This window comes from Mustela erminea, chromosome 8 (genome assembly GCF_009829155.1).
Source record: "Mustela erminea isolate mMusErm1 chromosome 8, mMusErm1.Pri, whole genome shotgun sequence".
NCBI classification, from domain to species: domain Eukaryota; kingdom Metazoa; phylum Chordata; class Mammalia; order Carnivora; family Mustelidae; genus Mustela; species Mustela erminea.
In genome coordinates, this window is record NC_045621.1 from 35,694,545 (window position 1) to 35,719,009 (window position 24,465).

General features: G+C 40.6%; 2 protein-coding genes across 3 annotated transcripts in view; both read left to right on the plus strand.

Moving 5' to 3' along the window:
• The window catches only part of COL4A3 (collagen type IV alpha 3 chain), a 126,963-nt gene that overhangs the window by 97,345 nt on the left and 5,153 nt on the right, over positions 1-24,465 (plus strand). For both annotated transcript variants that reach the window (XM_032355023.1, XM_032355022.1), the window contains exons 27-47: positions 1,679-1,771; positions 2,491-2,592; positions 4,243-4,340; positions 5,095-5,245; positions 5,586-5,699; positions 6,857-7,024; positions 8,482-8,571; positions 8,895-9,029; positions 11,008-11,106; positions 11,869-11,958; positions 12,290-12,429; positions 12,874-13,000; positions 14,256-14,336; positions 14,881-14,979; positions 15,213-15,260; positions 18,054-18,239; positions 18,874-19,004; positions 21,375-21,447; positions 21,535-21,606; positions 21,694-21,819; positions 22,639-22,737. In XM_032355023.1, coding sequence (XP_032210914.1) covers positions 1,679-1,771; positions 2,491-2,592; positions 4,243-4,340; positions 5,095-5,245; positions 5,586-5,699; positions 6,857-7,024; positions 8,482-8,571; positions 8,895-9,029; positions 11,008-11,106; positions 11,869-11,958; positions 12,290-12,429; positions 12,874-13,000; positions 14,256-14,336; positions 14,881-14,979; positions 15,213-15,260; positions 18,054-18,239; positions 18,874-19,004; positions 21,375-21,447; positions 21,535-21,606; positions 21,694-21,819; positions 22,639-22,737 — 2,322 coding nt within the window. The remainder of the gene's footprint in view (positions 1-1,678; positions 1,772-2,490; positions 2,593-4,242; positions 4,341-5,094; positions 5,246-5,585; positions 5,700-6,856; positions 7,025-8,481; positions 8,572-8,894; positions 9,030-11,007; positions 11,107-11,868; positions 11,959-12,289; positions 12,430-12,873; positions 13,001-14,255; positions 14,337-14,880; positions 14,980-15,212; positions 15,261-18,053; positions 18,240-18,873; positions 19,005-21,374; positions 21,448-21,534; positions 21,607-21,693; positions 21,820-22,638; positions 22,738-24,465) is intronic.
• On the plus strand, positions 22,751-23,837 carry LOC116597389 (60S ribosomal protein L35a-like). The gene has a single exon (XM_032355041.1). It carries the CDS (start codon positions 23,303-23,305, stop codon positions 23,654-23,656), a length of 354 nt encoding a protein of 117 aa, XP_032210932.1. The 5' UTR covers positions 22,751-23,302; the 3' UTR covers positions 23,657-23,837.

Below are 24,465 nucleotides of genomic sequence, written 5' to 3' on the forward strand. Positions count from 1 at the left end.
GCCCATGGATCTTGAAACTCTGGATCTCAGGGTCATGAGTTTGAGCTCCATCTTGAGGCTCAAATCTAACAAAAAAGAAAAGAAAAGAAATATATGGAATGAGTGGAAGTCAGTTATGGTAGACAAAGAGGAGGCCAAAATCTATGAAATTGATCTTGAGAAGCCTCTTGTAAGTCTCAAGGATCCACTAATGTTATTGCAAATTTGCTTTTTTTGACCCATAATCCAATGGATGGTTTATAAATAAAACTTCAAAATATCGAAGATAAATGAAGAAAAGTTTTCTGATAATAGTTCTAAAGTCCCAGGAACTTTAGAGATCCACATGTTCTGAACATGGTTGGTGGATTCAGGAGGAATCCAATCCTCAGTGTTTATCTGTAGCAGAGAGCATGGCCGAAGATGAGAATCGTCATGTGGAGGACAGTTTTCAACAAATAATGCCACCCTATTATTTTTTACTTCTAACATCACTTTCTAAAGGGTTAGACCCACTAAACTAATAGCCTCCAATTCTTTCTATAGTAAAATATTTGTAAGTGCTTCCCAAGTATTTATATATATTTTAAATTATATGCATGCATTTCTGCCCACACATGTACATAAAGCTTCTTTTATGATCACATATATATATATATATATATATATTTTTTTTTTTACTTTTGAGGCTGCTGTTCTAATCCAAGGATTGGCAAACCATGGTGGCTCATAGCCTAAATCCAGTCTACCACCTATTTATGTATAATTTATGAGCTAAAAATAGTTTTTCTATTTTTAAATGATTGGGGGAAAAGAAAACATTTGAATAACCCTTTATGTCACATGAAAACTATATGAAATTCAAGTTTCGGTGTCCATAAATATGTTTTGCTGGCATACGGTTACACTCATTCATTTACATACTGTTTTTGGCTCTTCCCATGCTACAAAGGAAGTGTTGAGTATAGGGACCATCTGGACCACAAAGCCCAGATTATTTACTATCCGGCCCTTTAAAGAAAAGTTCTTCTAATCTAGCTTCAAATCTTCTTCTGTTCTTTCTATATATGAATTTCTAGTAAAGAACTCCATTGTTGTAAAATATATTATCAAATTTTCCCCATCACACTACTGTAAAGTTTTTTTTTTCTGTAAATATATGCATAAATCAAATCACTAATATGTTTTCCATGTTGACCACCATACCCACATTATCTCAAATCTTTATGGGCTGGTTAGGCTGTATCTCCCTAATGACACGTGAAGAACTTATCAGAGGTTAAGGTGTGTGCCCAAGCCACACTTAATGTTTTCTTCAGCATACTATATTTCCTTCCCTTGCAAACTAGTAACCCAAAAAATAAACATCCTACCAAATAAATATTCACCAATGTTTAAGATAAATCCCATATTATTAATGTTTTTTGGAATAGCTTCTCTTTCAGTAGACTAGCATTGAGGTGGGCTATTAATGAAAACAAAGCTTAGGCAATAGTAAGTGCTTATAAATATTCTTCAACTGAATAAAAAAGTTTCAGTGGGTTGGTCATCTTTGGGCCAGTTTTGAAACCTATGGAAGCAAGTCTTTTTTAATTCCTTAGACTATGTTCATAAACCCCCTGTATCACATTTGTTTCTTCTGAACCAAAAAAAAAGTTTCACTACGCACACCAATCTTACAATCACGAACTTTCTTAAGGTCCTAAGGGAGAATTCGGTATTTCGACACCAGTCCCAGGGCCACCAGGTCCTCCAGGGCCCCCTGGCCGTGCTGGCCCCCAAGGTCCACCTGGTGAGTATCCCCTCTGCCAAGTCTGGTGACTCCCATCAAATGGCATCCTGACTGTCCTTGGAAAACACTGTCCCCTATGTAAGAAGAACTCTATTTGTTGGCACCAAAAGAGAGCAGAGGCCAGAGTTGTGTGAGATTAAAAAGCCCACAGGTAGGGGACTTGTCATTGTACTTTGAGATCATCGAAATTACTCCCATTGGTGCCTCTGGTTCCAAATAAATAAATAAATAGATAGAAAGATAGATAGATAGATAGATAAAGGAGGAGGAGGGAGGAGGAGGAGGAGGAAGGAAAACAGTAAAATTACTTAAAAGGAATTCAAGGGAAGAACAATCTCCATGGGTTTTTGGTTGGGGGAGTAAGTGATGTTTGCCAGTGGTTAATCAAGCTAGTTCCCACAGCTTCTTCATTTGAAAATGTAACTTCTTTGCCAATATGATCTAAAACTTAACTTTGCATGTATGGAGGGAGACTTCTGTAGCTCAAGCTATCCAGACTATTTCTTTATAGGAATTAAATTCTATCTTAAACACTATTTGTAGCTGCTAATGATTACTCCTTGGATAAGAATGGAAAGGAAAGAAGAGTATACAGTTGGGGTTATGTTAAACTTATTTCTTAATTTCCCAAAAGACCTTGAATGACACAGAAACTTAGACTTTTTGTTTAAGGGCAAGATGAGGGGAAGTTTCTTACGTGGATGTGTGTGTGTTTCAAGGTATCCCTGGATCCAGAGGAAAATGTGATCCGGGTCTTCCTGGGCCTGATGGTGAACCAGGAATTCCAGGAATCGGCTTCCCTGGGCCCCCTGGACCCAAGGGTAAATGTACAAATTTTAAAACATAGGGTCTATTGTGGGTATTTAGAAAATATAGATATGTGTCATGAGTAACATTGAAAAGATCCATAATGTGATATTTAAAATAATGTTTTCCACCCTTCTTACAAGGGAAAAAAATTTTACAATGATGTTAGATCAAAAGGCAGAATTCACACAGATTTATGCATCTCATCTCAATTAAATTTTTTAAAATATGTAGAAAAAGTTGGAAGGAAATTCACACAAAATAGTAGTAGTGATTCTTTTTGAGTGTGGAATTATGAGGAAGTTTTTCTTGACTTCTTAATAAATGTGTGCACTTTTTACATTTATATAATTTTTTAACTTTATACATTTCTTTTATAATTAGAAAAGGACTATTAATTTACAATTAACTGGCTTTCCTATACATCCCCCTACAAATTACAGAAGTTATTTTCTTTTGGGAATGAATGCTGCTTCTCATTGAAGGGAAATCACCCCAAAGATATCCAGATGCTGAGAACTCAAACCATAAGCTAACAAATACATCAGAGTCTTGTCCAGGATGACATACTAGCCATTTCATAGATTTTCAGATTTTTTAATCCTTTTATGTTTGTTTCAATATTATTTAGAGTGTCTGTGAAAATAGAATCCATTTTTGATACTTGATCTCCTAGATTAATGTCATTAGTGCTTACAAATATAGATATATTGATCTCAGTTTATGAATATTTGAAATGGAAAATGTAATAGTTTCAAGAATGTCTTTGACTCCGGTTTCTTGGATATCTTCCCAATGATGTGTGAAGTAAAGCAGCCTGGCCCATATTTTTGCCTCCTCCTTCTTGGACCCTGCATTAAAGTTTGCATCCTTGTTTGTAACACTATGGATTCACCCTCTGTAAGGAGACTATAAATTATGGGGACCAGAAGTAGCCTGAGAAATCCCTGAAAGTTCCGACTTAAAGTTTCCCAGTTGAATCTAATAATCCCAGAAACTAATGGTGAACTAAAAATTGGTCAAACTAAAAAAAAAAAAAAAAAAAAAAAAAAATTTTGGTCAAACTAGAGGCACAAAAGCAATCTCTGAATGCAGCATTGCTTCTCTAGGGTTTCCTCTTGTGAACTAGGGAATAGAATAAATGATATTTGTGACTCCTTTCTCAATTCTCCTACTACAAATATATAAGAAAGAAATGAATTCATTATATTCAATGGCAGTAGGAAGTAGGAAGTAATTCTCTTGAGCAACCCATCTTGAGAAAGGCTACCTCGGACAGCAGATATGCTCTATATCTTTGACTAGGTCATGCTTGAATAGATTTATAGACATGCAAAAATTCATTTGGCTGTACATTTTATGTAAATTATACTCCAAAAGAAAAAGTCACCCAAATGGTCAACCAGAATCAGTGAAATTGCTGCACCAAAATTGTTGTCATGCTGAACAATAAAATGGGGAAAGTCATTTTTCAATTGAGGATGTGATTTGGAATGGATTTTTTTTTAATTACCAGTGTAGCAGTTGGCTTTTCATCATTCATACTTCCATAAAAACATCTCTAGCAACTTGCCTCATAAAAACATTGGATAAAATAACAGGGATACTGCTCTAAATCTTTTACTAAGCCTACTCCTGCAACATTTATTATGTTTTCTCTGTAGGAGAGCAAGGTTTTCCTGGAGCAAAAGGAGCACCGGGTTGTCCAGGAGAAATGGGGAAGCCCGGGCCACCCGGAGAACCAGGTCTCCCAGGAGCCAAGGTCTTCAAGATTTAAAACTCAGATGGATGTGTGGGGATGCATGGGGGCAATCACAGTCAGCCAGTTAGGATGCTCTGGGTGTAGGAATTATCTATATATTGGTAGATGATGAAGATATCAATAGTTTTTTTAATATTTTTTTAAGATTTTTTTTTATTCATCTATTTGATGGACAGAGATCACAAGTAGGCAAAGAGGCACACAGAGAGAGAGAGGAAGGGAAGCAGGCTCCCCGCTGAGCAGAGAGCCCGATGTGGGGCTCGATTCCAGGACCCTGGGATCATGACCTGAGCCAAAGGCAGAGGCTTTAACCCACTGAGCCACACAGGTGCCCCTATATTAAATAGTTTTTAACAATTCTTTGAAGCATCCCTCACTTTTAGAAAGGAAAAGTAGTGTTAGAAGACAGTTTTGCCTCCCTGTTTCTTCCCTAATCTTCAGGAATGTTCAGAGTATTTAAAATGGAAGGACTCTAAAAATGTGTGGATCACTATGATTAAAACTTTCAAAAGTAAAAACATCAGGACTGTTTACAATTTCAGTCTTCTGTAAAAGTGGCAGTTACAGAGCCTCAAGAATGGTCAAGCATAATTTTATAGAACTCAGTAGCTATAACGGAGAAAGGAAAGAATTGTGGAATGGTGGTAACTGTGCAAAAGGGATTATTCTCAAGTCATTGGCCTAAAGACCAGTCAACAGTGCAGAAAGAGTTGGAAGTGTTACATAGTGAAACTAACATGTGTTCTGTGCACAGGGAGAACCAGGACTAGCCATGCCTGGACAACCAGGAACACCAGGTTTTCCAGGAGAAAGAGGCATTTCTGGGGAAAATGGAGAAATTGGATTCCCTGGACCTCCAGGTCTCCCTGGAATTCCAGGAACTGGAGGGGTTGGTGGACCCCAAGGTACAATAGCAAGTGTGATTACTTTTTTCCATGGTGAGCTCTGCTAAAATGCAGCAAGTTGAAGGTGCTCTAGGATGAAGACTTCTTCTCAAACTTCCAGTTTAACAAATAGAATCTGCAGCGTCTATTTTTCCATTCAACATTGCTGTTCTCCCTTTGTTTTTTCTTTCTTTTCTCCTTCCTTCCTTCTGTCCCTTATAACAATTGTCCTTTATAAAAGACATACCAGTGGTATTAAACATAGGTTCAATTTAGGGGGGAAAGTTACAGGAGAAGGATTGTGATAGCAGTACTAGGACCTCAGGTTTTGTCGAATATATTCCTGAACTCTATTTTGCAGGGGATCCAGGGAAGCCCGGACCACCTGGAGAAAAAGGACCCCCAGGAAGGTGCACAGAAGGTCCCAGGGGAGCCCAAGGACTTCCAGGATTAAATGGATTGGAAGGGCAACCGGGTAAGAAGAGGGCCTTAAAACCAGTCATTAGGCAGACAGGTGACAGAAGATTCCTGCTCTGTGCTTTGCTGCTTAACATGGGAACTGTCCAGCAACAAGTTCTGACCCACTGTTCAGTGGGAAATGTTATTTTTGCCATCTAAACTCTCACGGATTTGTTTCAGTGAGTACCACCTACAGAGTAAGAGACCTGAAATTAATACAGTAAAATTGGTTTGTGTCTTGTATGTAAGACTATATGAACACTGAAGATACATAGAAACTTATATTTACACATATATTTATATACATATAAACTCTCAGAAAATGTTTTATCTTTAACTCCATAGGTATATCAAGTGATAAATAGATATGTAGTTAATTGCTTCCCAAGGAACATAAAATAAAGGTATGAAATAAATCTAAATTCCCCAGGCTACATGGCCCAGATTATATGACATTTACTCTGTTTTATTTGTTCTTCTCATCCAGATCTGTGAACTAAGAAAAACCCTTTAGAACTCAGCTAATGCCTATGGGCTGTCACATTGCTTTTATGCTCACAAACCAATTTTTGGCCAAGACATTAATGGTTGTTATAGTGCTATTATTACTTCCAGAAGCATCCAGTGGCTCGCCTCCCCCTATGGTTGTGTATGTATTCTGCAGGTTAAAGACCCAACTACAGTCATAAAGGGCAGTCCCAGGATGTGTCTGAAGGACTAGAAAATAGATCTAAATTCTACATTTTTATTACTGCACAAATCACTGAAACTATGTTAAAGCTAGAAGGGATCTTAGAAATTGTACAGAAGGGGACGTCCATCAATCAGATAAAGGTGTGGCTTGTCCATGATCACACAGCTACATATTTACAGCCATAAAAAATGTATTTCTGGGGACGCCTGGGTGGCTAAATGCGTTAAGCCTCTGCCTTTGGCTCAGGTCATGATCTCAGGGTCCTGGGATGGAGACCTACATTGGGATCTCTGCTCAGCAGGGAGTCTGCTTCCCCTTCTCTGTCTGCCCGCCTCTCTGCCCGCTTGTGATTTCTTTCTCTGTTAAATAAATAAATAAAATCTTTTTTTAAAATGTATTTCTGGAGTTGGTGAGGAAAGCAGTTGTTGTTTATTCATTCATTCATTCATTCATTCATTCATTCGTTCATTCATATACAGGCAGAAGAGGTGAAACAGGGCCAAAGGGAGACCCAGGTATTCCAGGCTTGGATAGGTCAGGCTTTCCTGGAGAACCTGGACCACCAGGAATGCCAGGTCATCGAGGTGCAATGGGACCACCTGGTCAAAAAGGATATCCAGGAACTCCAGGATTTTTAGGACCACCAGGTATCCTTTTTTGTGCTTTTATGTTTCTTCTTCCATCTTCTTCCATATTTTCTTTTAAGGTAACTGTATAAATTGGACATAGGCCTAGGCTTTTGACTCTACACTCCTCTTTCAGTTAGTGTAAGTGTTTCCTACTGAATTATTTGCAAAGAGGTCAGAGAACAGGGCAGTGGTGGTGGTGGGATGATCACATTTCACAATTACCCAGGGTATGACAACATTGACCATGCAATCCTTTTTATATGTTATACACTAAAGGACATTTGCTAGTATTTTCTTCAGAATTTTTACCTCTACATTTGTAAGGGATACTAGTCTGTCTTTTTCTTTGCTTGTGATATCTGTCTGGTTTTGGTATCAGGGTAATGCTGACCTTATAGAACAAGATGGAATGTATTTCCTTCTTTTGTATTTTCTAGAAGAGTTAGTGAAAAATTGATGTTCCTTAGACATTGGGTTGAATTCCCCAGTGAAGTCATTTGAGTCTGGGCTTTTCTTTGTAAGAAGTCTTTGCATTACTAATTCAATTTCTTGTTACAGGTCTACTCAGATTTTCTATTTCCTCTTCTGTCAGTTTTGGTAATCTGTGCCTCTTTAGGAATCTGTGCATTTTGTCCAAATCATCCAATTTGCTGGCATATAGTTGTTCATAGTATTCCCTTAACATTCTTTTTATTTCATCACTAGTTTTATAGTTTATATATTTGGGAAGAATATGCCAATAGTCTCCTCATGGCATAAGAACCTCACCTATCTCTCTCCTCCCGGGAAGAACCCAGAAGAACAACTTAATCTGCAAATCATTCTTTCGTTTATATTATTAAGCTCCTACCATGTGTCAGCACTGTTCCAAGCCCTTGGTGGACAAGACTCTGCCTCTGACAGTGGGGGAGACCATAGCAAATGCATTTAAAAACTAAGTTCAGGGGCGCCTGGGTGGTTCAGTGGGTTAAACCTCTGCCTTCAGCTCAGGTCATGATCTTAGGGTCCTGGGATTGAGCCCCACATCTGGCTCTCTGCTCAGCAGGGAGCCTGCTTCCCCCCCCCCCACCGCCTGCGTCTCTGCCTACTTGTGATCTCTCTCTCTGTCAAATAAATAAAATCCTTTAAAAAACAACAACAACAACAACAACTAAGTTCAGTAATCGACAACTGCTCTGAGGAAAACAAAATAAGGGACTATAACAGAGAGCCGATGGTCAAGGATTGGGAGGGAGTAATCCAAAACTTCAACATGTTCTCCTTTCATCTACAAATGTGATTTGCTACCAATGACTTCCATATACATGATGTAAAAAAGACTGTGTACTAACCTGTCTCCCAGACAAATAGTTACATTTCTATTTACAGAAAGCATTCAACCCTTTTTAGAAGTATAAGTTATTTTATTTTATGGAATATTTTGCTTCTCTCATTGTGCACAATCTGACCTGCTTTATGTGAACTTGTTTCTACAGGTGAAAAAGGAATGATGGGGATGATGGGCTATCCAGGAGATGCTGGCCCTCCTGGGCCCCCTGGGAACCCAGGCGCCCCAGGACAGAGGGGTAAGTGAGGGAGTATCTTTCCAGGATCAGGAGGCATGAACAATGTTCACTTATTTAACACAAAAATAAGTTCTGTTTTATCCTTTGAGGGAGAAGTAGTTTCCACGAGAGAACTATGTCTTTGATTTTGCTATTTTCTGCATTCTTTTTATTTGAATGGAGTTGATTTTTCTCCCTGCCATTTTATGCCACTGCCTTAATGGGGCTGCTTGTTTTGGTTTATCTGTCCTCTTTTGTTTTGTTGTATGGTAAGCACTGTCAAATTTTGAATCCTTAAGAACTATTTCAAGAATTAGGGAACTGATGCTACTTCTGTTTTTTAGGTAGCTTTGGAATTCCAGGAGCAAAGGGTGAGAAAGGGCCCCCAGGAACCAAGGGGGAAGAAGGAGATAAAGGACCTCGGGGACCTTCTCAGATATCCACTTTGCTAGGGGACAAAGGAGAACCAGGCCTCAAAGGTACAGTCTTCTTTGGGAAGAACTTGGGACTGATTCTGAGGCTAAGAACTGTCCAAGAAAATCCCTGTAGTTGACAAATGAGGACAGTGAGAGCTGGTGTTTCATGTCCTGCCCACAGTCACAAAGCTAGCTGGTGGCCCAAGCCTGGATGACAACTGGCTTGGGCCTTGCACAATAATATGTTGCCTCCACAATGCATGACTCTTTACTTTCATATTAATTCTGCAATTTGGGTCTGCTGTATTTAAATTGCTAATAGTTCATTTTAATTATAAGTCTCAAACCCTCCTTTTTGCCATGTATGGCAAAAATAAACTCAGATTGGTTTCCAAAGTTTCTTTATCACTTGCCTTTTGCCTGCTTTGCCACCAGCATGACATATTTATTCAACAAGTATACTTTTTAGTGCCTATATACTCAGTATGTTATTATGTGCTGAAGACATGGAATTGAGCACAGTAGAGGTAGTACCAGTAACCTGGTCATGGGGAAATGTGCAGTTTGGTGGGGGGAAGGAGGAAAGAGACATTAATGGGTCTGTAGACATCTTATCTATAGGGCCAGATAGTAAATATCCGGGGTTCTATGGTCCCCCTTATTGCATATTCTTTTTTATCTGTTAGTGTTTGTATGCTTGTTCCCAATCTTTTAAAAACAGAAAAACCATTTTTAGCCCTCCAACCATACAACACGAAACCAGATTTGGCCCTCAAGATATAACCTGTCAAGTCCCACAAACCCAAAGCAAATGAATGTGCTGAATAATATTTTGTTTTTGTTTTTGTTTTTTTAAGATTGTGGTAAGTGACATAAATAGAAAAAAAACAAATATTACAAAGGAAAATAGCCAATCACCTGCCCCTCACCATTCCTTAGTATATGCTAGTTTCTTGCCTGGGCATCTTGTCCTGTTTCATGTTTTTTCCATCCAAATATCTTCTGTTCAGTCTTTAACACACACACACACACACACACACACACACACACACACACACTATTCCCTCTTGTAGAAATCCATCCCTGTAACGTATTGTGCCCAACTCTATTACAGAACATATCACACTGGGTGGTAATTGTTTACTTACTTGGCTGACCCCCCAATTAAACACTAAAAACTTGGGGAAAGGGAACAGGATTTACATTTCCAGTACTCAGCATAAGACCTATTAATTCGATACTCAGTCCCTATGTGAATGAATAAGGATGTAATGAGAAAAGGCCTTGAGAAAAGGCCCAAAGCCAGGCCATAGACAGATTAGTAAGTTCTTCGAAGGCCAGTGGAAGGAGTGTGTAATTTGCCCTGTACATATTTACAGATCCAAGGAACATTTTTAAGTTAGAGAATAATGTGATCCAGGCCATGTTATATAGAAAGTAGGAAATTCACAAGCTTTCCAGCCTGCAGAGCTGGATACACATTCCAGCATCACCACCAATGGGTGGTGACTCTAGACTAGTCCGCTGAATTCATAAAGTCTCAGCTTTGTCATCTTTACACCCAGCCCGGAAAGGCTCAAGGAAAGACTGACATTGGCTGCAGATTAAATAATATAAATAAAAGAAAAGAATGTTTGCCATGTACTAATCACTTAGTACATGATAATTGTGATAAGTGGATCTGAGAAGGGGATAGTCTGGACAGAATAGTGTAGTAAATGGTCCTCTGTCATTACTAAAAAAGAAAAAAAAATTTTTAAGAAGCTATATTTAGGCCACTAATTCTTAAATATGTTTGTTTAAAGTGTACATATTATCATTGCTAGTGTTATTTAAGAGCTAACTCGGGCCAGGCATCGTGCTAATGTTTTATACGTATTATCTTATTTAATCCTCTTTTGGAAAAGGGCTCACATATGCCCGTGTTCTAAACAAATACGTTATACCATCTTACACTAACATCTCACCAAGTTTAATCAGGAAGTAGAGAAGTCTGATACAATTCTAACTTGTGTTCCTCGTACATGGTTTTTAACTTTAGGGTTTGCCGGAAAGCCTGGTGAAAAAGGAAACAGAGGCATTCCAGGGTTACCAGGTTTAAAAGGACCGGAAGGACCACCTGGACCACCAGGTCCACCAGGTATAGCTGACTCTGTAGAAATCTCAGTCTCTGAGTGTTCCCAGATCTAAATGTAGCCAAAATGTATCTCTTGACGTATTGGGTTGAATATGAATTTTGCTTGCATAGTGTTCCAACAGACATTTGCTTCAAAATTAAACCCAAATGAAGCTGTTTATAGTCAGCCTGTACCAACTAGAAAAATACTAACTTGCACAAAATTCCATTTTTGTACCACAAATGTTATTTTGACATGTATTATACATGCTGATATGTATTATGAAATATACATTCTATAGTTTATCACAATATCCCATATCAGAGAAGAAAATCAGAGAGCAATTTAGAGGTTTTCAGATCTGCCACTTTCTTTTTGAAACAAGCTACTGATTTTTGCAAAGAAAATTTTCTAACTGAATTAACACAGCCTCCTCTTCTCTATGACCACATCAGTGACAAAATACACTACATGGGCGATCACATTTCAGTATTGCATTTGGAAATCTTTTGCTCTGTGGTGGCAGGAGTCTCCTCTTTTCTGTTGGCCTTGGTCCTAGCATGACTGTGATGTTTGAAATCCAAGAATTTAACTTTCTCTAATTTTACTTTGTCTGGGTCCTCTGTCCCTTGCTCATCTAGAGGCAAAGAGGCAGCTATACAAGCACTTAAACTAGCTGGTCTGGCTGCTCAGAATTCATTTATGCATGCAAACAACAAATATTTGTTGAGCACCTACTATGTCCAGAACCGTGCAGGGCATGTGACCGTTCATTTGTTCTCAAGGCCCCAGAGGGGATTCAGGCAGCGTTGGGAATCCTGGACAACCAGGACCACGTGGTGGGCCAGGAAGCATGGGGAACATGGGGGTGCCAGGTAAGGTATAAGATCCTATTATGAGCTTAAAGTTCATGCTGTTTCCCAGTTCTAAACTTTCTGTATGGTTTGTTGTTTTGGTTTTCCATCTGGTAGAAAATTGATGTAAAACTAGTTGTACATTTAGACAAATGTACTATGTGCTCTTAGTACATGCACAGGAACAGAACATTCATTATCATGTGAAAATCATCCATTATAACTCCCTGATGCACTCGTGATTCTGAAAAACCAGCTTCTTGGGAGAAGGGTGGTTTGTGCCAAAGTTAGAAGTCGAACACTTCAAGATCCCTATGTTGCCCTACTTACTGGACTTCTTTCCTAATTTCAGGTCCTAAAGGACACAGGGGAGCTTTGGGACTACCAGGTTTAACCGGAAGACCGGGTCTCCCGGGTGTTCCCGGTCTCCAAGGAGATAAGGGAGAGCCAGGTTATTCGGCAGGTACAAGGCCAGGACCACCGGGACCAAAGGTACACTGGCCACTGAAGTAGCTACATTTTGGTGTGGAGTGAGTATCTGAGTATCAGCAAAGCAGCTGCGTTCAGTGTAGGCAAAGGACATTGATGATACCACTGCATTTTCAGGCAACTTGGGGTTTTTATCCTCTGTCCCCCACTAAGAATGCCTACAGCTCTCAGCTTATGAGCTTATCCCTCCAGTTTCTGTCCCCTAGGAATGGCTCATCACTGTCCCTGCAATTTACCTGTGCTGCCCTTGTATTTTGCACTGGTTCCCATAAATACCATTGCCATCCTGTTCCTGGCACCGATCATGGTGCTGGCACATAACAGATGTGGCATATGCATTGCTAACTAAATAACTGAGTGATAAATGCAACAAACATCGTTCATACTTGGTTCTGATCACATATCCTGCTTATATGAGGATTTTAAAGGTGTTTGACTGACTTTAAGGGAGATCCAGGATTGCCAGGTGACATGGGAAGGAAAGGAGAAAGAGGGCTACCTGGCACCCCTGGACATTCGGGGCCTGCTGGAACTGAGGGAGCCCCTGGAAATCCCGGGAGTCCTGGCCACCCAGGTGAGTGTGGGCTTTGTAACTCTGAAAGCCAGAAGCATGACACTGAGCGTAGCCCTGACCTCCTGGAATCAGCTCCATAAACAGGAAGCTATTTAGGTTTTTGTACTATGGTTGCTTTTATTCAACTTTAATTCTCAAATTCTTAGACACAAAGGAACCGTAAATTAATCAGGGGGAGCCCAGATTTTACGAATCAGCCAGTATGGGGGCTGACATCTAAAATCTTGATGCTGTAGAGGGCGCTTGGCTGGTTCAGTTAGTAGAACATCTAACTCTTGATCCCAGGGGGGTGAGTTCAAGTCTCATGTTGGGTGTGGAACATACTTCAAACACACACACACACACACACACACACACACACACACACACAACAACAACAACAACAACAAAAAACCTGATCCTATGAACCAAACTTAATTTCTATCTCCAAGAACTCAGCCTGAAGACATAAAATATTAGTTCATTGTCCAACCTTGTGATATTTTTATTAGTTTTCTAGGGCTTCCATAACAACACAGACTGGGTGGCTTAAATAGCAGAAATTTATGTTTTCACAGCTCTGGAGGCATCAAGGTGTCAGCACCTTTGGTCTCCTCCAAGGCCTCTCACCTGGGCTTTTTTGGGCATCTCCCTGCTCAGTCTTCACATGGTCGTCTTCTCTGTGTGTTTGTCCCTGTGATCAGGGCCCACCCCAATGACCTCATTTTAACTTAACTGCTTTTTTAAAGACCCTATCTCCAAATACAGTGATATTCTGAGGTCCTGGGGTTAGAACTCAACATGTGAATTGGGGGTCAACACAATTCAATCTGTAACACTGCAGAGATTTTTTTGTTTGTTTCTTTTTTCTGGACTGTTTCCAGGTTGAGCATTGGCTTTCTTAGTGGCTTATCATTTGAGTTTTAAGTTTTTGTTTTGTTTTACTCAAAACAACCGCCAAGCTACCGGGTTGCAGCTTACTTGAAGATACTATTTAAGTGATCTTTTCAAATACTGAAAGGTTCAGTGGATTTGTTGTTAAGTCCCGGTTAAAGGAATACATCAGATGCCAAGTGGCCCTTGTGGGGGGCGTGGACAGACCTTTGAAAGGGATTCGCCATATCTCTGCTGGGCTTCCGTGGACAAACAGCAGGCAGGACAAAGGCATGAGGGCCAGTGTGAGCACAAGTGACTATAAGAACCCCCCACCTTAGCCATCCTTGTAACCGTTCATCTTGTGCTGTTCTACTTCCTTCTCTTCTCTCTTCATTTACAGGAAAGCCGGGCCCTGATGGTGATTTGGGGTTAAAAGGCATCAAAGGCTTCCCTGGTTTTCCAGGAGTCAAAGGCCCTCCAGGTTCCATTTTTGTACTTTCGTCTATTTCCCCTTATCGAGGGAGGCATATTTTCTCCTGAGGTTGGAATCTCTGTCTACCCACCTATCTGCTGCCCCTCAGAAGGTTGCTCCCAGTGACCCAGTCCTGGATCAGAAATGCAAAAACTATAAGCTTATGGGCACCTGGGTGGCTCAGTGGGTTAAAGCCTCTGCCTTCGGCTCAGGTCATGATCCCAGGGTTCTGGGATGGAGGCTCACATCAGGCTCTCTGCTCAGCGGGGAGCCTGCTTCCTCCTCTCTCTCTGCCTGCCTCTCTGCCTACTTGCAATCTCTTACTGTCAAATAAATACAATCTTTAAAAAAAAAAAAAACACAAAAAAACTATGAGCTTAGGTATTTATACCTAACTAACTCAGAGATCTGCCAACCCACACATTCTCACGTGATAATCCTTGAGATAGGGTTATTCTGTTCTAAGTATCACTGTGACTTGGGCATCATATAATTACATTCTGGGGAAGGAACCCCTTTAACAGAATTTTACACATGACATTTCTTTTCTCAGGACCTCCAGGATACCCAGGACCTCCTGGACCAATGGGTATGAGAGGCAGCCAGGGACGTGATGGAATTCCTGGCCCCGCTGGAGAAAAGGGAGAAACAGGTACAGTTTGCTCATTGGCTCGGATCCCCCGGCTTTATTTCGCGTTGAATATTTAGTGGCAACGTAGTCCTTCACAGTTCCGGACTTTCTTCTCCCACAGAACTGGTAATGTGTTTCATGTGTTCTGGATGTATGGTAATTAAATGGCCTTCTGTTACCAAAGTGAAACTGACCAGGCATAAATGAAATTAACCGCATATAAAATATTAACACACCAAAATTATCTCTTTCAGGTTTGCTGGGGGCACCTCCAGGCCCAAGAGGGAGCCCCGGTGTTCCAGGTGAGAAGGGCTTCCTCCTGACCCTGGTGATAACTTCAAGCACAGAAACTAATTGAAATGCCTGATATATCAAACAAACTTCACATAGCAAAGGAAAGAAGTTCCAGTGGTGATATAAGATGTTTATATTATTGGTTGTTCAAGTAAAAATGCTTAAAAATTATTACCATCATAACAAAGTGAGGGCTGGGATCCAGTTTTGGAATTTCCTTCTGTTGAAAGTCTTTAGAAATCAAAAGACTTGCTGTGTGTTCCTTTGGTGTGGATGTTAGCATGGTTTAAATGTACCACCTCCTGGAAGGCGGAGGAGGAATTTCGACCTTCTCCAGGAGCATCGCTCCCTGCTATTCTGAGTAGGGAGGGTAGTAATAACATGTGGTCATATCACGAATTCTTTCCCACCTTGTTAATCTTCATCGCTCTGATTCCCACCCCCAGAGCCAGCTCGTGGTTCACGCTGCTTTTTATTTATTTATTTATTTATTAAAAGATTTTATTTATTCATTTGACAGACAGAGATCACAAGTAGGCAGAGAGGCAGGCAGAGAGAGAGGAAGGGAAGCAGGCTCCCCACTGAGCAGAGAGCCCGATGTGGGGCTCGATCCCAGGACCCTGGGATCATGACCTGAGCTGAAGGCAGAGGCTTAACCTACTGAGCCACCCAGGATCCCTCATGCTGCTTTTTATTAAGGGCTATTGGTAATTCCTTCAACACCAAACATGGCAGTTTACCAAACATGTCATTCAGGTCTTTAGTTTGACAGACTGTGAGTCTGGATTTCTCATGCCAATGTTTGATAAGTTAAGCAGCTTCTTCAAACTTTTTCCATGTTGTAGAGAAACCTGCCAGAGGAGATATTGTTTCCACCTTCTATTATGCTTCCCAGATGTGGGTCTTGCGGAAAGGAGTATTTTATTAGTGGTAAGGGCTCTACCTAATGAAGACCTCAGGGTACTCATGCTTACAGGCACCAGGAGGGAGTAGCTAGGTGCTCCTGAGAAGCTCTGAGGGGCAGAAGCTGCCTCGTGACCTATCAGCTCAACTGTGCAAAGTCTACAAGAGCTGTCCTTTTTCATGTGTTTCTTGATTATGGCATAGTTTCTTTGGTTGAGCTCAATGTCCTCACACCCCCGAGACCCCACCTCCCCCCAAGAACATAAAGGCTTCCTCCAGGTCATAGATCAGTTTTAGAATTATGGTCAAAAAGAGAGTTTCTGTCTTATTTTCCTAGGCTAAGCTCACAGTTTAACCATTTGGAACAAGAACGCTTTTGCATCTATTTGGAAATAAAATTTGATGTAAAAGTATCATACCTTAAATTTAAAAAAACCTTAAAAAAAGAAAACTAGCCTAATTAGGTAAGTAAATGTTTATGCACCTCAGTCCCCCAAAGATAACTAAATATGGAGAAGAGTTCTTGAGACTTGGAAGGTATGAATCCTTTTAGTTTTAATTCTTCCAAATGTTAAAAAGAAATCCTATTGCAAATAAGGAAGCATCTTTCTGGGTAGGGACTGTACAACCTAAGACCACATCTCAGTGCCTCAGAAAATTGCCAGATCCTGTCCTGAACTTGAAGTGAACTGAAATCATCTATCCCAGTCTTTAAAAAGCAGATACTACAGGCAAAAAAAAAAAAAAAAAAAAAAAAATACCCAAAAAAAACAAACAAACAAACAAAAACAACAAAACAAAAACAAACAAACAAAGGAACAAAATAGGCAAAGGCTAGATATTCAATATTCATCCATTTCATTTTGTCTTCACAGTCTTCCTTTTTTTTATTTTTTAAATACATTTTTTAATAAATAAAAAGATTTTATTTATTTGATAGTGACAGAGATAAGGATAATGAAGGAGAGGGAGAAGCAGGCTCCCCACTGAGCAGGTAGCTCAACTCCCAGGACCCTGGGATCATGACCTGAGCTAAAGGCCAACACTTAACTGACTGGGCCACCCAGGAGCCCCAGAACTCATTCTTCCTGCACAATAACTTCTCAAGCCCTTTCCTGTGCTAGCAGCCTCATCACCACTTTCCCTTCTTCTCCTTCCTGTTTTCTAAATGTGTGTCATTCACTATTTCTAGAATAACCCAGAGAAAGGAAAGAAGGAGTGATTATTCTCAATTCATACATTTCCCATTCATGAATGTCAGAGCACAATTTCCTTGAAGGTTCTCCAAGATGAAAAATATTAGTAATTAAATGGTAACTTTTCGGGTGTCCTCTTTGGTAAATCCAAACCTCTGGCCACATGAGTCCCTTCTAGACTAGTGTTTGTGTTCTGGGGATAGAAGCAACCAGTGGACAGAATAGGGATCCCAACTTTGTTGCTCCTTTGTCTGGTGTAGCTGGGTGACTCTTCAGATGTTCACATCAGGGTCCAGAAGTTTGGCTCTGAATGCTCTCTTGAATTGTCAGTGATTAAATAATGACATTATAATTAAAGTTCATCACCTAGTAATAATAATTGTAGCATATAGTTACAGAATACTTTAGAGCTTACACTACACCTTTCCATCTCACTTGGTCTTTAAAGACTGAGCTGCGCCAGGTGTTAACCGTCATTTTTAAAATAAGAAACAGACATATACAACAGTGAAGTGACTTTACCAAAATCAAACTGAACTAAGGCAGAAGCAGGTCTCGGCTCAGTTCCTTGCAGACCTCTATTTCTTTTACCAGCCTCTATTAAAAAATATTTTGTGAATCTTTAAACACAGTGTCTCTGCATTCCCAGAGATACCCCTAGTAAGGACGCTACAGAAACTTACCAAACCGTTTTCTTTGCAGGAGCCAAAGGAGACAGGGGCGCCCCGGGCTTACCCGGCCTCCCGGGCAGGAAAGGGGCAGTGGGAGACACTGGCCCGCGGGGACCCACTGGCATAATGGGACTCCCAGGGCCACCAGGTTTTCCTGGCGCAATCATCCCTGGCCAGAAAGGAAATCGAGGCCCACCTGGCTTCAGAGGAAACCCAGGTAGAGGGTCTACTTTTAAATAAGATAAAAGAATGAAAAGAACGTTTGACAACAAAAGTTTTCAACCTTCCGCTGGTGTGACCATGTTGCTTCTCCGCCCTCCCCCCCCCCCCCCCCCCCCGTCTTCTCCCATTCATTCGCTCTCCTATAGAGGGCAGCAAAGGGGCTGCTGGTGGTGTGGTCTTGTTTTTATTCAAATTCCAGGTTGTTAACATACAATGTAACTTTAGTTTCAGGTATACAGCCTTGATTTAAGCCTTCCATACAACACTCATGCTCATCAAAGCCACTGGAGGTGGTGTTGAGGCTGTTGGAAAATTAGTAAATACCAAATTAAAAAGCCTAAAAGAGAAGGATACATCCCATCACCAAGATCTAATTGAGTTGCTACTACGAATGGAGTACTGTGCTAGGTGCTCTAACAGACCTTCAGGAGGGAGAAACAGCTCCTATATTGAGCCAGGTGCTTTCCTGGCATTATTTTATTCTGACTTTACCACAATCCATCACACTCCTCAGCACAAAGACTGTGTGGGGTAACAACAGGTGCATAGTTTGCTGTCATCCAAAAACATCACACAGAACGAGCCACACTCCTGGACTGGTAATACTGACAGGCCCTTTGTGAATTCAGGTGAGCCCGGTCCTCCGGGACCTCCAGGGAGCCACGTAAGAGGCATCAAAGGAGACAAGGGACTCATGGGTGAGCCTGGCCCCAGGGGTCTGCCTGGAACTATAGGAGCTGAAGGGCCACCGGGTCCACCGGTAAGTGTGGAAAATTATTCTTCTTATATTCTTCTAAACTGATTGTCAGGGTCTGATGTACCCACAGGGAAAAAAAGATTTGTGATGCTTTTGTGCCCTCAACAAAAGAGTCTGGAAGGTTCAAAGAATCTTAAGAGTTGGAAAGATTTGGGCTCTAGAAGTTTGATTTGTAGGGGACCCTTTCCTATGTCATTCCTGACTTTTTCTTCTTTAGACACTGAAAAATTCCAGTAACGGAATCTTAACATACAAAAACAGAAACAAAACACCTTAAAGTTTGGGATCACTCTAGAGGACAACATAATTTTTCCTCTATGAATAATGTTTGCAAAGTTATCTGTGCTATCCCCTGAATGTCTATTTACTTTTTCCCACTGAGGTACCTTCCAGTATTTGTAAGTAGCTGTCACTTCCTTCAAGTATTTTCTTCCCTAACAAATACCTGTGCTTTTCAAATTCAGTATCATCCTTCATCAACCCTGCCTCTATTCTGAATATATCCTGCTTGGTCAATATCTCCCTTAAAAACACAGTCCCTGAGACAAACACCACTGGGGATTGAGAACTCAGTTCTGCCATGGAGTGGATAAAGGAGGGAGGAGTCTCACCATCTTGAACATCACCATTTTATAATTCAGCCTAAAATTCTGCTTGAGCTGTTCAGCTCCCATGTCCCCACACTGTCACTGCACAGTGAGCTTCTGGTCGACCAGAGCCTTGTGTGTGTGTGTGTGTGTGTGTGTGTGTGTGTGTACGTGCATGTGTGCATGTGGGTGCACACACACATGCTCACGCACCTGCCTTTTCCTCATGAATGGCTTCTAGGTTCTCTCCATTACTTTTAGTTCTTGTCTGTTTGTCACTGGGTTGCAGAAGTTTCACATTTATTTTTTATAGTTGTCATTGTGTTCAGTTAGGCTTATGCTCCCAGCCTATGAAATTCTCTGAATTTCTCTCTGGACACCTGGACCGTCTTCCCTCACTTTCTCTTTAGCAGCATATTTGAAAAACCCGTTTCCCCTGTTTACCTCAAACTCTGGGAGAAAGATGAGAAAGTCAGAGTTATAGAGTCCTCGTGTTTTCATCAGTGTTGGGCAGTGAGGAACTTAAGCATGGTGGTGTGTCAGGGATCATGTTACATTCTCTAAAGTCCTCTTGGTATTTGGTTTCCAGAATCTACCTTTTTAAAACCTTTTTTTAAATGAAATCATTTGCCCAGGCTTTGGTATTGCTCATGTTCTCCATGATTCTTTGAAAGTGGCAAACGCTGATCCTATAATCACAGGGAAAGTCCATCCGAGGACACTGGGCTGTGGAAAGTATTGTTTGGAAATGGGATCCTGCTTAAGTCCACTGGACTTCTACATTTGCACTTGAAAGGTCATTCTTCTTGAAGGATGAATGAACTGGCCAGAGCCTTCTCCCTGGTTACCTTGGCCTCTGGAGAACAGGCCAGACCTCAGGAGCCTGAGAATCCTTGACCAGGGTGTTATGTTTTCTCTCTCTTCTTTTTTCACCTCATAACACCTCATTCAAGCATTAGGACTATTCCTCCTTTCATCTTCTTGCTCCAAAGACAGTTGGCTTGGAGGCCAGTTTTGCTATTCTTGGCATTCTGAATGACCTTCAGTTCATTGTTTTCAAGTAACAGTATTCTGTCTCAATTCACATGGATAGTGTAATACTAGATATAACTTACATTGTGACATGTAGCTCCTTTCTGAAGTTCTGCTTCCTTCCCCCTTCTCCTGTGGCTTTCCTTGAGCATTCCATGGCTACAGGGACATTTAGTGTGGGCCTCATAAGGAGGGAGCATCTCCTCCTGGTCAGATCACCGCATCCTCGCCAAAAGGGCAGTCAGAGCTCTTATGACAATCCCTTCATACCACTCTGATCAGGAGTCATTTATAACTCTGCCAGCTCAGTTAGAACAATGGTGGGGGTCACAATTCAATATTGGCCCTGTTGTCTTTGCAAAAATTACAAAGAAAAATGATAATATTCATTCTGGCAATCCAGTGCCTGCTCTTCCTGAAAGATCTCCAAATGCTGGGCAGTTTCATTGAGGATATATTAAATTATATTCAATACTCATATAACAGACATTAATATCCAGAAGTTGTGTTTGCTCTTGAGCTTAAAGGCAGATTTTGCTTCTGTTTTATTGACAATGATAGCACTAAGGAAAGGTCTAGGTGGCGGAGGAACTATAGGGAGATTGGGTGGATGAGAAGGTAAAAATGATATCTGTCAACTTCAGCTCATTCTGATCCAGTGTAATACTATTTTCTTAAAAAAAAAAAAACTGCAGTGACTATTGTGATTTTTTAAATTTGTCTTTGGTTCTGCTCCCTTCTGCTTGAAATACAGGGAGCACCAGGAAGCCCAGGTCTGCCAGGGCTCAGAGGTGATCCTGGATTCCATGGATTTCCAGGTGTGAAAGGTACTGTTTTTGTGTACTACTGTGGATACAAAGACGATGATTTTGATTTATATTTTAGGGTGTGCAAATGTATTTTTTTTTTTTAAGGGGAGAAGGGCAATCCGGGATTTCTGGGACCAGCTGGACCTCCAGGGCAAATTGGGCCCAAAGGACCACCCGGTAAGTATTATTTCCTTAGTGTTGCTCTTCCTGAAGAAAGGGTAACTCATCAGTGAAGCCATCACTGTCTTATGTTCATACCAATAGGTGTACGTGGAGACCCTGGCACGGTTAAGATCATCTCCCTTCCAGGAAGCCCAGGACCACCTGGCCGTGCTGGAGGACCAGGGATGCAAGGAGAACCCGGGCCACCAGGGCCACCGGGAATCCTAGGTGTGGCACTGGCAGCACTGACGTGGATTACTAGGAAGGGGTCAAACTAAAATACCTACAAAGTGCTTTGGAAGCAAGTGATACAACTTCACAGAATATGTTACACGTTATGGTGTTTTTTACAATCCGTTTCAGGATCAAGCTTATTTTACTCTTGATCAGTAAATCAAAGACCTTTTGAATCTACTGAAAACTGTTGTGTATATCAAAAGCTTGAGCAAATATTCTTTAGGGCACTTAAATGTGTTTTTTATTAAGCTCAAGTATTATTTCTATATTCTCTGACCACTCAGTCTTAGAACTCTATTTCTAAATGATTGCCTGAATAAACTGGAGTTCTGTGTGTGGACACTGTTCTAACACTCTGTACAGCACTTGGAAGAGCAGTAAATGTAAATGTATGCTTGATCTTATGAAATCTTTTCAAAGTATTGGTGTATGGAAACTGATCTAACCCCTCTGTGTGGGGTTAGCACCCTGTAATAGTCTTCTGAGCAGAATTGTTACATTCTAAATTTGCCTGAATTATCTGGGATATAAAAGAGATATTACTTTGATGAGTACAAGAGCATAGCAAATTCTGGAACAAAGTCAATCAAAATGGCAGCACAATTTCAAATTGCCATGTTATTTCATATGTTCCTAGTTTGGTTTTGATGGTATAACAAGCTGATGACCAACTGTCCCAGTGTGTCTGCAGCTCAGTTTGTAGGACTTTCATTGCTGAAATTGGGAAAATCCTAGGTAAACTGAGGTAGTTGGCCACCCTACATTTTATCCTGTATGAACCATTCAACACAGTGTTGGTTTTTTGCCTAGGACCCTGTGGGCCGAGAGGTAAGCCAGGCAAGGATGGAAGACCAGGAACTCCTGGGCCAATTGGAGAAAAAGGCAACAAAGGTTGTAAAGGAGAGAAAGGTAAATACACAGCTGGCTTGTTCTCGTCACTGAAGGAATGCTCTTTCAATATACAGAGAAGTCTCGTTCAAATATGTGACTTTAAGAGTCATCTAGGTCTTTCAGTTTGTTTTGTTCACAAAAATTTTCAAGTGGAAGAAGATGAAAAATGTAGAGTTACTGGAGTACACCATTCTTCCTATCTCTTATCTGGGCACATGTACTCCAAATTTTTAGCCTGGGGGCAAGGAGACCTAATAAAGCATGAATTCTATTTTTGGAAAGGCCAGAACTGTTTTTAATTATTTACAGGAGTACTTATTTAAGAATATGTACTTATAGGAGTGGCGTACAAGTACATAGTTTGAACAAATATTATCTTGATGTGAACTGAAGAGCAGCTTCGTATCTTTATCTAGGAAAGCCATCTTTCAACTATGCCATGCCGTTCATGAATACTGAATGACTGAACAACTCATGTGTTATCCTGAAAAAGGCCCTCTTAAATATTTTAGTCTGGGTGGAGGTAAGGGTGCTGAACTTAGGGGGCAAATAAGTGGGGCCTCCTGGGAACAGGACTGCTAAAATGACAACTATGTCTGGAAGGCTGTGGTCCAAGGTCATTTTTGCTAGCTCTAAGCAGGGTCTCCAGAACGAGAGGAAGCACACAGCTCTTCTTAAAATTGAAGGTGTTTGTGCTGCAGATGAAACCGAATTCTGTCTAGGCAAGAGATGTGCCTATGTGTACAAAGCAAAGAACAACACAGTGACTCCTGGTGGCAAACTGAACAAAACCAGAGTAATCTGGAGAGAAGTAACTCATGCTCCTCTTTGTGCCAAATTCCAAAGCAGCCTTCCTGCTAAAGCCACTGAACACAGAATCCGTGTAATGCCATGCCCCCACCCCGCCCAAGGATTTAACTTACTGAAAAGTAAATAAATAAAGGTGTAGACTTGTTTTCCTGTTTAAAAAAAATGTCTGAATATAAGTATATATGTCAATTTGATATACCTAGATCAAAATCTACATTCTGCAGAAGTTTCAAAAGCACTTTCTAGAAAATACCTACATATCCAAAAGAATTGCTGATTTTGTTAAAGAAAAAAATTCTAAATGCAGTTTTTCAGTTTATTGACATATAACCAGATCTACTATAATAAAACTGTAAATACTAGAGACTTAAATCTTTAAAAAATTCAAATATAATGCTAATAATATTATGATGTTAATTGCATAATCACTCATGATTTAGTATTGTCAAGAATGCACTTTAGAGCATGCTTAATCATTCAGCTGTCCTTACAATGTGTTTTCCAAAGTGGGAAGATGCAAAACTCTTATTAATAATTCTACTAATTAATTCTATTAATTAAAATTTACTGACCAAGTTTCAGAAGAGGACCACAGTAAGAGTGAGGGTCCTACAATACAAAGTGTATTAAGAATCATTAGCAAGTAGAATTAGTCCTGATGCCATACCCACCTCACAAGAAAGATAAAAGGATCTGAGAGTTAAATAGCACAGGTATAAACTTAGAGCCCTGGCCTCTCTCTCAGAAATACAGAATATCCTGGATCATGTGTTTTTGCATGGTAGCCTACCTCCAGTTCCTCTCATGCTCAGCTAATCACAATCCCTGTGCAGAGACAAGTAGAGGAATCTTTTGCTTGTGGCCAGTTAATAGCCCCCTGGTAATGAGGGTAGATGTGGGGAAAAGTGAAGAAGGTGTATCCTCTCCATCTGATAT